This window comes from Eptatretus burgeri, chromosome 10 (genome assembly GCF_056783735.1).
Source record: "Eptatretus burgeri isolate ZD-2024b chromosome 10, Ebu_testis_v1, whole genome shotgun sequence".
Classification (NCBI taxonomy): domain Eukaryota; kingdom Metazoa; phylum Chordata; class Myxini; order Myxiniformes; family Myxinidae; genus Eptatretus; species Eptatretus burgeri.
In genome coordinates this window covers 7,000,365-7,016,632 of record NC_140970.1, presented here as the reverse complement: position 1 = coordinate 7,016,632, position 16,268 = coordinate 7,000,365, and the positions used below count along the sequence as shown (strand labels likewise).

The window sequence follows — 16,268 nt, the reverse complement described above, 5'->3', positions numbered from 1 at the left end:
TGGCCAGCCATTCCTTATCAACCATTGTAGTGAAGTGCTTGCTTGTGTGCTTAAGTCACTTGCCGAGCACCCTTCAGTCGACAGCAGTACAGTTCGTGTCCCAATTGGGAGATACAGTCGGCAGTTGCTACAAGGTAGAGGTACATGATTTACAAAGGTTATATGGTTTCGCTTTGTGAGTTTCAAAGCAAAATATATTCGATAACACCCGATATCCGAGTCGTTTGCCATTTATCTTGTTTTCTAAATTACAGAGCCAATTTTTTTTTTCCAACCGTCACATGACGATTGGCAGCTGTTCATAAAGATTAATGTTTATGCGCACCTCCCTGAAGCGTCTGTAATGCAACGTTGTTTTTATAATTTATTTATTGAAATTCTCCCAAAACAAGGGTAAAAATTACTCAAGGTTTTTGGGTTTGTATACAACGTGTATTATAGTCAGTGATCACACTGACTGTAATCTGCCGATTCCTGAAGAATTGCTATCGGCCAAGAACTGATACTGTGTGTGTGTGTGTGTGTTTCATAAAGCATAACATTTTCTCTCTGCTAACTTCTCTAATCTCTCTCTCTCTCTCTCTCTCTCTCTCTCTCTCTCTCTAATCTCTCTCTCTCTAATCTCTCTCTCTCTAATCTCTCTCTCTCTCTCTCTCTCTCTCTAATCTCTCTCTCTCTAATCTCTCTCTCTCTCTCTCTCTCTCTCTCTCTCTCTCTCTCTCTCTCTCTCTCTCTCTCTCTCTCTCTCTCTCTCTCTCTCTCTCTCTTTTTCGGTCTGTGTCTCTGTCTCTCTAATCTTCGCTTCACCCCCCCACCCAACTAATACAGAGCATTACCCTCCCACACATCTGTCTCTGTCTCTGTCCGTCTGTCTCTATGTTTCCGAGCGGTGATTATGTCCGGACGCCATTGGTCTCCGCACACGTCCAGGCAGTGTTTGTCTCCGGATGGGTCTGGACGGTGTTTGTCTCCAGACGTGCCTGGGCGGTGTTTGTCTCCGTACGCCTCCAGGCGGTGTTTGTCTCCAGATGTGTTCATGCCGTATTTATAGTATGACCGGTAGAAAATGGATTTCAAACATTATTTTGTTTCCATCGTCACTGTTATTCTATGTCGAAGCATTTTAATGAGACAGTATGAATCGTAATTGATGCCCCACCGCATGTCTGCCTTCCCTTCCTCTTACCTCTCACTGCCTTCCTTTCCCCCACCCCTCCTCACTCTCCCTCCCTCCTCACTCATTTCCCTCCTCACTCTCACGCCCTCTTCATTCTCCCTCCCTCTTCATTCTTCCTCCCTCCTCACTCCCCCACCCTCCTCACTCTCCCTTCATCCTCACTCTCCCTCCCTTCTCACTCTTTGCCCCTCCACCTCCTCACTCTCCCTCTCTCTCTCTCTCTTCTCCACCCCTCTCCCCCCCTCTCAGTATTCCCGTCAGTGAAGCGATGAGTGGTATTTGCTCATATATATATATACATAACAAGACACAATCATGTCTCTGACCCAAAATTGGAGGGAATAACCAATCAGCTCTCACCTAATTAATAAATTACCACAGGTGGCTCGGATTTCAATACATTAACTCCCCATGCTCTTCCAGCCAAAGAAAGCTGCATTAAGCAACCAAGAAAAGCGACACAAGGTATGCCCTTTGTTGTTTCAAACCCCACCTGGGGGCCTCTATGGCTGCAGACATTCACAAATAGCACATGTATGAGACTCGAAATGCGACACACCCTCCTCAGCCGCCAGACAAGGCGGAGTAGAGCAAATTCCAGGCAAATGTGCAGGTGAAGTCCAAGCTCCTCCTTTCTCCTTAGCAAGATAGTACAGAGGATCCCGATTTTTTTTCACACCAGTATTGATAGATATGTAAGTTTACTGGCTATGGAACACATACCCTGATATTTCCATTTGTACAATTTTCTTGATAATGGCCACTTCATCCTGATATCGACACTCAGGCATACAATTTCTGGGTGCACGGATTGTTCATACATTGTAAGTGGCATAATGATCAGTGTATTTGTGTCTATTAAATACATCTTTATTGCCTGTCATGGTTGTTCTTAATACATAATTATTATTGCAAATTAAATAATTGTTAATTCTTCATTTTATTAATTGAGGTTGAACATTCAATACCATCTATAGGGTGGGTAAACAACTCGTTACCAATAAAATTATTTGGCATCAGGGTTTTGCCCCATATTATAAGTTGTTGAAATTATTGTGGTGTACATTCAACCAAACTCACCGTGATGCAGACTAATGGGTATCCAGCTGAAGGATTGGGCTTCTCAGAAGCATGCTTTGCGTTGTCATACAGCAGGAGTGAGACAACAAGTGGAATGGATGGAAAGGTGACGTCTGCGAGTCCATCTCTCTCCTCAATATACACCATGATCTTGGTTATCTATGGGATTAATTCATGAATCAATCGAACTTTCTTTTTCTCACGAACATTAAAAGCTGTTTCGGTTTGTGTGATTACTGGAAACTCTACAAATTAATGCTTTGAATATCTACTTGATTGGACATTCAAACAAAACAGTTATCTACTTATCTTTATAAAAACTTTCAAGTCCAAACTCATTCCATTCCATCCATCTTGTTCATTTAATATTATGGTAGTGAGTGGTAGCTTGGGTTAATTCCTCTGAATGAATAATGAAAGGTGCCGGTGGTCTTGTGTGAAAAGGGACCTCTGTGTCTGCAATCATGTTTTCATCTGGCTGGAGGACCAACAGGAGTGCTTCACGCATTTCCCGCTCGCTGTCATGCAGGATATGCAATGTGACCATTCGCTCACGCACCCCAGGTCCAAACTCAAGGTCTAAGCAGAAACATGCATCAGGTGTTATTAAAGTTAGGAATATGGGAAAATGAGTTATTATTCTCATATTTATTAATCAAACATGAGAAAAGATTTATTGGACCATCACACCCACATCACACACCAAACACCACGACTCCCTTATCTCATGTTCACAGTGACAAACAGGATTATTTTTCATTTTGGGATCAAGATTCATGAGAGGGCATGATTCGTGTGAAACAATCTTTCGGTCGCATTTTTTGTTCAAAATAGAGGCAAGGAGATCAATGTACCTTCAATGGAATAGTAAGGATGTATAGGGTTGAAAAGACTAAACAACAGAAGACCAGATGTGATGTCATAAAAGAGGAAATTAAGGTAAAAGTTAAAAGACCACACATGTATTGCACACGTCTTCCATATCATATGGTTCAGAAAAAAGCTTCCGTATCATATGGAAAAACAAAAATCAGATGAAGTGTGAGTGAATGGAAGAAGGGTAACAAAGGAGGTGATAAATGTCTTCAGTAAAACAGAAGAAGCAGTTTACTTGCATAAACATCGTTGGCATATTGGTATTCCCATCTGAACTCTGAGGTCACAATATGGGGAACTCGTGTTCAGTTCCAATAAACCGTGTGTCGTTGACCATTTTATGTTCTATTGTTCTTGTAATAAATGTAAAGGTACGCTGCTGTTTATTGTCTTTTTACTTCTGCCACCGAAGGTGGATGGACGTTATGTTTTCATCCCTGTCTGTGAACAAAATATGTCAAAGAGTTGTGGACGGATTCGGGGGAAATTTGGTGAAAAGCTTGGGTATGACACCGATGAAATGATTAGATGTTGGTGAAGATCCTAACGCAGATCTGGATCCAATAAATTTTTTTTAGTGATTTTCACCATTGAGAGATAGGGCCAAAAACGATATACAGTATGTAGCACGATATCTCAAAGTTGTGAACGGATTGGGATGAAACTTGGTGGGCAGGTTGGGTATGTAACAAGGAAGAATTGATTCGATTTTGTTGAAGATCTGAATCCGGATCTGAGAATTTTTTCAAGTGATTCTTCACTATTGAGTGATTGGGCTAAAACTATATATATATATATATATATAGCACGATGTCTTAAAAAGTTGTGGACATGTTCGGATGAAACTTGGTGGATGAGTTGGTTCGGTGACAATTAACAAGCCAATTAAACTTTACTTCAGGTCCGAATCCAGATCCGGCCTATCAGTGGGATACAAAAAGTAAACTAATCAGCCTGGCAGGGGTATGCGCTCTACCGAGTGTCCTTCTAGTTCCTGTATGCGATTGAAATGTAAGCTCCATAACAAATATTAAATCACTTTAAGTTAAAGGTATATTGAGGCTTATTTTGTTTGGTACAATGAGAGGGAGTCCGATTACATATCGTGGAAGTACAAGTAGATTGAAGAGTCCGATTGATGGACTAAACACAAAACAGAATGGAATCGTTGGCACAGATTTACTCACTTGAACACATCCAAAGTAAACCCCATTTCAGAATGATGGACACAACATCACAGATACTAAAACAACAGGCAACACAGTGTATGTCTTCGGACTTATCGAGTTGTACTTCTTAGTTGATCTGCATCGGCAGATCGCAGCAACTGTAAAACGTTTCAAGTATATTGTTATGTTTGAGGGGGAGATGAAGGGATTTCAAAAGAAAGATAGCATTGTGTAGAGTTGCTTGGCCCGTGGACGTGTAGGTGACATCTCAATGTAACTAAGTAGGGAGAATGTGAGCTTAAGTGTTATGTGCCGTGCTAATTCGATAGGGATTAGGGATAATTTCCTCAGTGTGTAATCGCCCCTCTGTGACTTTATCCCAATGTTTATATATTTCAAGATCGGCAATAAAGGTGCGGAACACGTCCCTAAAACAACTACAAATGGGCAGAAAGCCTCGCCTTCAAAGGGTGACAACAGGCGAAGTCACGCCCCCGAGGGATGATTGATGGGGTGACGTGAGATGCATAAAGAGGAAGAAGGCATAGGAGGCAAGTAGTTAAGGAGGAGCGATGCACGCGGTTGGAGGGAGGGACAGGGAGGATCTCGCTTTTGCTCTCGGTACGACGAAGGCTGCACGATTCTCGTATTCATGCTGGTGAATTTGTCTCATGTGCTGAGAAGGACATTGGCCGTTGACGGTTCGGTTGAGCCGTGAAGTGTGTACGATTCTGAGGAGGGAAGGAGAGCGTGCCTCGTGGCCTCCTCAATTTGGCTCACCTCACAGATTGTCTCATCGTGTGGACCATTGTTGTGAACAGATCAAGTGTGTGAGAGGAATGTCGATATATTCGCTCTGGAGAATAAACGACAGCACGGTTCGTGAGTCGTGACGTCAAGTGCCATCTCCGCGCTGCCTGACGAACCGCTCGGTGCCATTTTGAGCATGGTGACCAGGTAAGGTAAGGGTTAAACCCTTTGGACACGACAATATCAACCGCCGTGGGAGATGAAGTACGGGTTACGTTTTGAGCATCCACCCTTGAGTCAGATAGTCTTTTTTAAATTGTCTTAAACCAACAACATTTCTCGGGTAACTGGTTTTACAAATGTATTTTTCTTTCCGATTAACAATCAAACAAAGAACTTGACCGAATAATTGCCACATCATAAGGTCTCATATGCCTGGCGTTGACTTAATGGTTCGGGTGGTGGGCTTGGGATCCGAGGATCCTGAGTTCAAATCCCCCTTTTCCTTTGAATTAATACCAGGTGGGGTTGACTCTGCCTGTCATCCTTCTGATGATGGAAAAATGAGTGCCAGATTTCTGGTATCCTGTGTCGGAGTGGCGACCTGTCCAGGATTTTGCCCAATCGCCAAGGAGACTGCTTTGGCAGCACCGACGCTCTGCACAGAGTATGGTCCCAATGGATGGATGGATAAGGTCCCATGTTTTGTTTTGATTCCATGATTGAGTCGACCACAAGCTTCTATTGTTCACCTGGGTGAAAACAGGTCACTGCTTTAAGCTATCACACTCTCGTTGATATTTTCTGATGTTTAAACCAATGTGTGGCTTATCCGTGCATGCCAGCAACCTGATGTGAAGCACTGTAAGGTAGCAGCTTAGTTCACAATCAACATCAGTTATTACCAGAATTGGTAGTGTTCGAGCATCTGCCCTGTGTCTCGGAGGTTGGTGATTCAATCCCGACTGCAGTCGAGTCATACAAACGACTTCAAAAAATGGTATGTTCTTCCTTGCTTGATAGAGCATGCACAATCATAGGTTGGCAACTGGAATGCAAGGATCATGGGCCTTATGGCTTCCTACATTGAAACTCCTTTTAAGGGGACTCATATAATTATTATTAGTCACATCCTTCGGAGGACAGAGGATATTCTGTCAGACGATTGTGGTGAAAATGTCAACCCCACTCAAGAGCGAGCTGGAGAAGGGAAATAGCTCGACATTGAAGAGGTAATTTATCTGTGATTTCAACAGTGGTTGACACAAGGAGATATATTTTGCAGTCCCATCTATTAAAGGAAAAGTTAATTACAGCTCGCAACAACCCGCAACAATGATTATTACTGCAGATGATGGCTGGCTATGGCACAACAATATTGTTCCCTGATTTTGACTGCATTTTAGTCATATACTACTGCTATTTAAATTGCATTCATAAAATGTACCATTCATAAAATTTACCATTCATAAAATTTACCATTCATAAAATGTACCATTCATAAAATGTACCATTCATAAAATTTACCATTCATAAAATTTACCATTCATAAAATTTACCATTCATAAAATGTACCATTCATAAAATTTACCATTCATAAAATTTACCATTCATAAAATGTACCATTCATAAAATGCAATTGCCTGATTGAACTAATTAATTCTTCCGAATTGTCCTCCCAATTTTTTTTTCAATTTTAGATTTTCTTCAATTTACTTCCCCTTGCACCTTGGCATTACATTTGTCCCCAACGGTATTGCTGTTTGGATGTGCTGTCTGTAATTGAGCTTGTATATACTACTCTCTCACCCTCTGACAGTGGTATGTAGTCCTGTCCCGCTGTGGCCGAACCATCTTGGGTGTGGACTCTAACCAGTGACGTCTGGGTGGGATCTCCACGTCGCAGGACAGTGACATGTAGAGAAGTCTGTTCACCGAGCTTTTCTGGCTCCCATATGCTCGCTCGACTCATGTTGAACCCAATGATAGGCCCTGTAAAAGAAAGATGTGGGAGGAGTGGGAAGAGAATGGAAAGGTGGTTGGAAGGGGAGAGAGGAGTAGGGGAAGGGGAGGAAAGGGCAGAAATGGATCATGTATGGAGGGAAAAGGGGAGGGGGGCCGAGAGGGGAAGTGAGCTAAACATTCTGCTATATTTGTGTTTGTAATAAATCGATTTGTACCTCATCCAATAAGTAAATTCCTCTCGCTGTCAAGTTTAATAAAATCACAATACGAAATTACCATCCATCATTGCTGAGTGTTTTCTAAGATAGGCCTGGAACCTCACAACACAACCAGGTAAAAGGTATGGTTAATGATAGTTTAAAAAAAACAAAAAAATATGCAGAATAATTGGGAAAAATGATTCATTCTCACTGTCGGCCTCATCATCGATCTGAACGATGGTCTCAGTCCGGGAACCCAAGGCAGCACCGCGTGGAGAGCCGAGAACAAGACGGAACTCCTTCTGTTCCTCATATTCCCAGTCATCTCGCAGCAGAACCTCGCACGTCTTTTCCAGCTCTCCTGCTCAAGCGGTTCATGTGGAGGTGTTTTTTTTTGGGGGGGGGAGGGGGGGTTATGGATGTGATGAGTTGAACAATGGTTGAAGAAGATGTGAATACAAGGGGAAGCAAGGGAGGCTAATATTGTAAAGAAACAATTTTGAAAACCCTTTCATGTGCTGTATTTTCTGATATAAGCCTTGAAGGATGTGAAAAAGACATTTTAAAAGCTTCCCTGTTTAAGCATCGCAAAATAATGGCCTCGAAGCCTGCAGATGGTCAGAATAAACTTAAGTAGAAGAAAGCTTTGTATGCAGTCACTCCACTTTGTACCAGTACCTGGTAAAAAGGAGATTGTGGAGGCATCTGTGTTGGGCCTTTCCCTGAAATCATGTCCAACCTGGGCTGAACCCTGTCGGGTGTAACAGCGCACAGAGATTTTATGGCTCGTGTCGCCACTTCGAGTCAAAATAGCAGACATCTTGCCATCTTCCTCCAGCACCTCGACCTGTGATGCTTGAAACTGCACCCGTGGCACTGCACGCAAAGGATTCGAATCAATGTTATCACAGTACTGTACTTATCATCTTCAATGGTTTGACCCATCTCAAATTCCAGGCCTTTCCCAAGCCTTCTCATGACGTAGTATTCTCCAGGTCATTACGAGCAAGTTAAGCAAGAAAGTTTGGCTGGCCCTTCCTCTGTTAGCTGTTATTCTGATTGGCTGTGGGAGGAGGAGAGGTGCAATGTGGTTGACTCCTGGCAAGATTCTCCTATATGCTTATTTAAAAGCTGATATTCGAAATCAGATTCAAGATGTTTCTTTTTTTTTGTTATGATCGGAACTCATGGTATGGCCTAAATAATTATGTCGAAATCTCGAGCTAAATCGGACAAAAGATTCGCAAAAAAGTTCACAATCGCCATGAGCTCCCTTTAAAAACACCAGCATCATTAAAGCAACTATTAAAAGGCAGAGGGGTTAAAATTCCCAAGCGACTATTAAAAGCATCATCAGATGTCGGATGGTTGCAGCCCGTCGGGGTCATCGGCGTTCTGAATCACACAGTTTGTGTAGGCCCCAAGCTTCAAGCCTTCCGCCTATAGGATGATTCCTTTATGGATGTAATGTAAAGCAGTTCCTGTGGCTTGATCTGGATCACGCTTGATCTCACGAGACCCGGGATGCTGCTTCCGCCTGGAATAAAAGGCAGTTATCTGACAATGGTGTCAGAAGTTAACCGGACCTGCTGCTTCCTAACAAACGACCATCCATAAGCACGGTATGGTGTTTCCAAACGTTGAATACCTGAATACCGATTGGGATGCAGCAGATTTATTTGGAGAATTCACTCGGTTTCGAGACCACGTTCAGTTCGTGTTCGTGGGCCCGCTATCGGACCTAAACCCAAAGCAAAAAGCGGGCTGGCTGAACACGTGGATTGGTGCTCATGGCCGTGAGGTTTATAAAATGTTCACATGAGAGGACTGAGAAAGATGATCCCTACAAGGTACTCGATCATTTTGAAATGTATGTGCGACCGAGAAAGAACAAGCGGATTGCCCGGCACCGGCTCAAGCAGCGAAAACAAAAGAGTGAGGAGACCTTTGATAACTCTGTAAAGGACCTGAGAATTATTCTCATGGACTGTGAGTATGCCGATCCCGAGGACATTCTAATAGATGCGATCATTGATGGCATTTTTGAATCCAGGGGGCAGGAAAGGTTACTGGATCAAGGTGAAGGACTGTCACGAGCAAAGGCTCTGGGAATTGGACAACAGTTTGAGTTGTCTCACAAGCAAATCCGCATCATGCAGAATGAAGATGACTACAAACTTGGAGTGTCAGCTCTCACAGCTCAGAGGCAATCACATCCCAAGCCTTGTGCCTCGTCATCGCAGCTGCAAGCATTTAAAGCATGCGGTAGATGTGGCAAGGATGAGTGGCATTTGTGGAACCAACGGAAATGTGCTGCAGTGGGCTCCACCTGTTCCTATTGCGAACGCCCAAACCATTGGATGTTGGCCTGCTGTTGGCAAAAGCTCCTCGTCGATGATGGAGAAAACAAGGAAAAGGAACATGAAGGCAATTCGGAGGTTCTTAGAATATAAAAGGTTGACAAGATCAGCACTCTGGAAGATGACAAATGGTCCCAGACTGTCAGAGTCAGTGGCATTGCGAACATTACCTTCTGTATTGACGCAGGGGCAAGGTGTAACATACTGTTAGAGCTGTGGAAACTCACATTACACCATAAAGGACCCTCAGGTGAGATATCTTCATAGGTACATGTGTAGTTAGCCCAAACCCGTTGTATAGAGGGAATTTATGTGATTCATCCGGGCTGCGACGCTTTGAGTTAGCCGTTTTTCTTTTCTGTCATTATTGTGAACCAACCACGTCTCAACCGCCATCACACAACAACCACCTTAACCATCACGCAAGCCATCGTCACCAACTACAACCACGCTCAAACCTGCAGACAACAACCACAACGCCAACCCTCACCACAGAAGACCCTCCACCACCTTCGCCTTTACCGTCACGAATTCATCCCACATCATCGCTTCCACGGCCATTCCCGCATCACCTGTGAACACTGAACGTCGGGCTGTCTCGGGCCCGTTCGGCGATTGGTGCCGAACGCACCGAGCCATGAGCGCGAATGGCGGCCTTTCCGAGGGGAAATTCGGATCAGAAACGCTTCAAGCCCACTTCTCCTCCGTCCAATTGGCAAGCGCAGGGCAGCTTGGCCCCACTTCCAAGCGTGTGTATGTGAAGTCCGTATATGCAAATTTTAGGATCAGGAGAGGTTCACGCCCATTTTTGCCCGACCAATGGCTGACCGGGGGGGGGGGGCGGCGTGGCCCCGCCTCCAATCGCGTTCTGATCCTAAAATTTGCATATTGGCTGCTCCTGCCGCCTATAAAAAGACAAGCGTAAGGCGAAAAGAGAAGAGTTGGGTTTTGGAGTTGCTTGGAGAGTGTCGTCGAGAGGTTGCTCTTGGGGGACAAGGAGCGTGCGTTGGCGGAGTGGAGTCGAGTGCGCGCGGTGGAACTGCAAGCAAGGGAGCTCGGGTCCGAGGCAGGAAGGACGGCGGTCGGCGACGAGGTTGCGGTGTGGGGGATCGCTCGTCTTGTCGTGGGACCCAAGCCAGCCAGCCACTCCCCTCTCCCAGGGCATCAACAATTCCCCCTTTACCCCGCGCTGAGATAGTGCAAAAGGGGGCCCCGTTCCCACCCCACTCCAAACGTGGTGCCAACGAAACCCGCCAAGAAGCACGGAATCGGGGCACAGCGGCGCGCCACATTTGCGGCTTGCCCGCCAACGCATCACGAGGACGCGGGTAAGACCTCCCTGGTCTCGCGGACCTGGCCGCTCCTCCAGGTCACGCGCACATTTGGCCAACGGGCCTGTCTGCCTCCTTGTCTGTGAGGGTGGCTTCTTTCCTTTGCTTTTGTGTAAATGTGTGTTGGTGCCCTCTGTGAAGTAAAACTGTATAAGTGTTGCCGTGTGTGCATGTAGTCGGTTTTAGCTCTAACATTTGCTTTATGTGCATTTTGATTCTGTATGGCTGTATATACGTGCTTTCCGTGTGCCAGGAAATAAAATGCTTGCTTGTTGAACTGTGCCCGTTTCGCTTCGTCTTTTCTTTATTGACCCTCCATCTTGCTTCACGTAAGGGGTTCGTAGTGGGTGCAACATCCCGGTAATTAATCTGAACCGTCCAGGTCGACGACAACACCGCACGGTTATCCCGATAGTACGGAACGAGCCGCCCAAGCGGCTCGTGTCCGGAGTCGACCTGCAGCGAGGTACGATCGCCCGGTTTACCATCCGCGTGGGTACTTAGGTAGGTCGTGTTTGGCGAACAACCCTATCCTACGCGGGTGGCCAATTGGCACGATTGTGGTGAGGTCGAAAGGCCCACCCGTGACTAGCTCCCGGCATTGGTCCGAGAGAGTGACAACAGAATTGTCTGTCCGGTGGGCGACGTGCCGCGATTCGAGTTACGTGGCCGCCCGCACGCCAGCGGGCGCGAATTCGCAACAATACTTACATTCAGGGATTTTCAAAGACTACCAGTTAACACTGAACTTCACAAGTCTAAGAGAACCCTAAGAACTTATTCCAACCACATCATTCGGCCAGTTGCTTCAACAAATCTTTCCCTGGAATTTGAGGCGAGGTCCTTAATAGCTTCATGCGAGCTGGTCAATCTGGATCAGGAGACCGTGATATTGGGGGAGACCGTTGAGAACCTTGGCCTCATCGCTCGACTGAGTTCTCTGGCAGGGGTTCAGTCAGTGGATGATGAATCAGTTCCCCCAGAACTACGAGATTTTCCCAATATCATCAGTACTTCAGGTACCCTTCCAGGGGTCTACCGAATTAAAATACACCCAATAGCCAATGGGGTTGTAAATGCTGCACATCGGCAACCCGATGCGCTAATGCCTTGGATCATCGAGGAATTGAACAAGATGGTAGATAATGCTTCATAACTCCAGTGGAGGAGCCAACAGAGTGGGTTAGCTGAATGGTAGCTGCAGTTTGCAATGGCAAGCTAAAAATATGTTTGGATCTGAGAGATCTCAACAAGGCCATTAAATGTGGATATTATCCCATGAAGATGGTTGAAGAGGTGGTCTCCAACATACCAAAAGCCAACTTATTCTCAGTATTGGATGCAAAGAGTGGGTTTCTGCAGATTCTCCTGGATGAAGAGTCATCAAAGCTGATGACCCTCAATACACCGATGGGTCATTGCTGTTACCTGAGGCTACCATTTGGATTGAAATGCGCCCCAGAAATATTTCAGCGTATCGTGGATCAAATGTTGGATGGCATTGTTAGAGCCACAGCGATCATGGACGATATCTTGATTGCAGGATGAGATCGAGGTCATCACGACAGCATTTTAAAGCAAGTCATGGTGAGGGCTACATCCTATAACCTCAAATTGAACATGCAAAAATGCAAAGTTTGCCAAAAGGAGGTTCGGTATGTCGGGTATCTACTCGCAGCAGATGGACTCAAGCCTGACCGCTCAAGAATTGAAGCCTTTCGTAATATGCCTATTCCATGGAATAAAGAGGACGTGCAGCGTTTCCTTGGATTTGTTGCTTGCCTGGCTAAACTTATTCCTCAAATGAGTGAAATCAATGCACCACTTCGAGCTTTACTGGGAGCTGATAGTATTTTTGACTGGCAACCTGCACAGGACCAAGCTTTCCATAAAATATTGGATCTCTGCTGTCAGCAGCCTGTACTGAGATACAATGATGTGAAAGCACCAGTAGAGATCCGTGCGGATGCAAGTCAAAGTGGTCTCGGTGGTGTCTTAATGCAGGAAGGGAAGCTGGTAGCATACACTTCACAATCCCTCTCAGAGGCGGAACAATGGTCTGCTCTGATTGAAAAAGAAATGCTTGCAATCCTTCATGCCTGTATTAAATTCCACTGCTACATATTTGGCAAGACAGTGACTGGATTTATGGATCGTAAGCCACTTCAAGAGATTTTCAAAAAACCTCTTCTGTCTGCTCCCATGTGTCTGCAGAGGATGCTGTTATGTCTGCAGTGGTATGATCTCAAGGTAGTGTATAAAAGTGGCAAAGACATGCAGCTATCAGATACACTATCCTGTGATTATCAGACTCACCAGTTGTTGGGACAAGAAGTCAATCTGGAGCAGGCTTCCATGTTAGACTTCATCTCCATCACCAAGGAGATGGATGTCCAGCTGCAGGAACAGACTCGGAAAGAGTTACAACTTCTGTTGGATGTGATCCACACTGGATGGCCCAGCTATCAAAACGAAGTGCCCATTCCATTGAGACCATACTGGGATTCAAAGAGTGAGTTCGGTGTTTCTGATGGAATTATCTATAAAGGTATGCATATAGTAGTGCCACCTCGTCTCAGTCAGCACATGCTCTCCATCATACACAGCTCTTATGGACTGGATTCTGGGAGGATATCCGAGAGATCAAGCTGTGGTGCATCGTTTGGGAATGTCAAGATCTCTGATGTTGATTTCGCAGATGATGCAGTCATCTTTGCAGAGACTCTGGATATCCTTTTGGGGCCCCCTAGGTACTGAATAAGGAGTCAGAGCGATTGGATTATGGGTTTCATGGGTCAAAACTAAGATCCAGGCTTTCAATGACATCTTGGATACTGCTATCCTGTCTGTACCGATTTGTGGTGAGGATGTTGAGGTCACGGAAAGATTCACTTACCTTGGAAGTGATATTCTTGTCTCTGCTGGCTGTGAGCCAGAGGTCAACAGATGCCTGGGTTGGGCCTGGGGAGTCAGGATTCACTGGATCACAGGGTGTGGCACTGCCAGTACCTGTGCGGAAGGACGAAAGTCCGAGTCTTCACGTTCTTGGTGTTTCCAGTCTTGCTCTATGGATGTGAGACTTGGACTCTGACCAGGGATCTGGGGTGGAGACTTAATTCCTTTGGAACCAGGTCTCTTCGTAGAATCCTTGGCTATCACTGGCCAGACTTTGTGTCCAACGAGCGGTTGCTGAGAGAGACTCAAATGAGATTTGTTACCTGCATAGTCTGTGAGCATCAGTTGCAGCTGAATGGACATGTGGCTCGTTTTCCTGACGCTGATCCTGCTCACCAGATTCTCTCAATGAGGGAGCCTCGTGAGTGGAGGAGGCCAGTGGGCCGACCACGTGCCTCGTGGTTGCAGCAGGTTGATCAGCATCTCAAGGAGATGGGGATGGGCCAGGAATCTACCTGGGGGATGGCCAGACGGAGGCCCCTGGAGTACCGGCGGAAAGTGGACACTGACACGCTGCTCCGGCGCATGCTCCCATAACTGACCTGACCTCTTACTTGGCAAAAAAACAACATTTGACAAGTATGTTGATCGCCTCCATTTGTTTGTGTTTGTGTGTTTTGTTTGTATGTTTGTTTATGTGTTTGTCTGTTTGTCTGTCCCATCGCCTCCAGCCCAAATCGCTGAACTGAAAATTTGGAAATTTTCAGAGATTAATGTCACCGACCCTGTGATGTTCCTGCATTGAAGTTTCTTAAAATTCGGAAAACCGAAAAGGTCGACATCGGCCAATAGGCCATTTTGAGCCAAGTTTTCTAAAATCCTCAAATTTCATCCAATTGACTTGTAATTTGAACAGGATTTGCCTACCAGGTCATTGAGTTCAACCACCTATTATTTTTGAGGTTAGCTCAGGTAAAAAGGTCAACATAGGCCATAAGGTCAACCCAAAATAGGCCAAATTTTTTAATTGTTCCTAAAATTGTCAATTTTCATCCGATTGACTTGAAATTTGATGACCATTTACATTTGAGGTCGCTGAACTCGAGCACCTATTAATTTTGGGGTCAACATACACCAAAAGGTCAACATAGGCCAGATTTCTAAAATTGTCAATTTTCATTCGATTGACTTGAAATTTGAAGAGGATTTTCATCAAAATGACCATCATGTGTCATGTCTTCTGTCAGCCATATTGTATCTTCAGGAAAATCTTTGAAAATCTTCATAGGAGAAACGGCTTAACTGATCAATGCAAAATTTAACAAATTGATCAACTACCCATGGGAAATATGGTTTGAAAAAGATGACGTCATTGGTTACACAGTCTGGCAGTCATATTGGATCAAAGAAAAAAAAACTTTAAAAAAACAACACTTGGCACACCAAGTCCTTCTCAAGACCGTGCAGGGTAAGTATTCTATGAATACCACATAGTTTTTCTCGTTTCTTTTGGGGTTTTCTTTTTAGGGGGAATATATAAATGAGTTTACAAAGAAAGTAAGATACAGGTATACATACAGATCAGTGAGATAATATACAGACATCAGTGCATGTCACCCACTGAGTTGTATTTATAACTGGAGCGAACCTGCAGCATGCGCTTCTGAGGCCAAGCAGCCGCCATGTGGGAATACCCTTCCCTCACTGGAACGTGAGAGGTCAGGAATAGCTGAGTGTGATAAGCGCTGAACTTCATCGGTTTCCATTGATAGATAGATTCACATTTGTTTCCACATTTTCACTTTTGTTTGTTTTCATTCAGAGCCTTATAATTGAGCTATGAAGGTGACTGACAAAACAAGAGTCTTATTTTAATAAGTCAGAAGTGTCAAGTTGAGTTGGTTTAATTGCAACAATAATATAATTTGAGATCCTCAATAAAATGTAATGAAAGTGTGTTGGAGTTGGGGGGGGGTGGTTTGTTGGTTAAGTGACAACATTCCTTACAGACAGAGTCCAGAACTATGTTCCTTACAGAGTCCACAACAATGTTCCTGAGAGACAGAGTCCACAACTATGTTCCTGAGAGACAGATTCCACAACTATGTTCCTTACAGAGTCCATAGCACTGTTCATTGTAGACAATGTTCATCACAATGTTCCTGACAGACAAAGCCTTGAAACAAAACAACAAAACACACAATGGCTCGATATCACTGTGAAGCACTTTGCTGGTGATTATAACAACAAACGTTAAATGATAAATTAAACACATCGGTATCAACATAAACCGAATTAGCGGCTTTGATCAGACAAATACGATGGATTTGAAACTTCACCGCTGAGAGCCAAACAATAATAAAATAATAATAATACCATCGTTAAACATTTCAAAATCATATTTAATATAAAATAAAGTTCTCTCACTTGTGACAAGTGATGCTTTTGACAGTTGATTCACAGTT

General features: G+C 44.5%; 1 protein-coding gene and 1 pseudogene across 2 annotated transcripts in view; one reads left to right on the top strand and one right to left on the bottom strand.

Moving 5' to 3' along the window:
- LOC147017903 (FRAS1-related extracellular matrix protein 2-like) overlaps positions 1–16,268 on the bottom strand; it is a 94,954-nt gene that overhangs the window by 47,910 nt on the left and 30,776 nt on the right. For both annotated transcript variants that reach the window (XM_085896976.1, XM_085896977.1), the window contains exons 9-13: positions 7,896–8,093; positions 7,429–7,578; positions 6,862–7,044; positions 2,706–2,836; positions 2,258–2,416 (exon numbers count right to left, since the gene is read on the bottom strand). In XM_085896976.1, the coding sequence (XP_085753102.1) occupies positions 2,258–2,416; positions 2,706–2,836; positions 6,862–7,044; positions 7,429–7,578; positions 7,896–8,093 (821 nt within the window). The remainder of the gene's footprint in view (positions 1–2,257; positions 2,417–2,705; positions 2,837–6,861; positions 7,045–7,428; positions 7,579–7,895; positions 8,094–16,268) is intronic.
- Positions 8,842–9,670, top strand: LOC147017904 (uncharacterized; annotated as a pseudogene).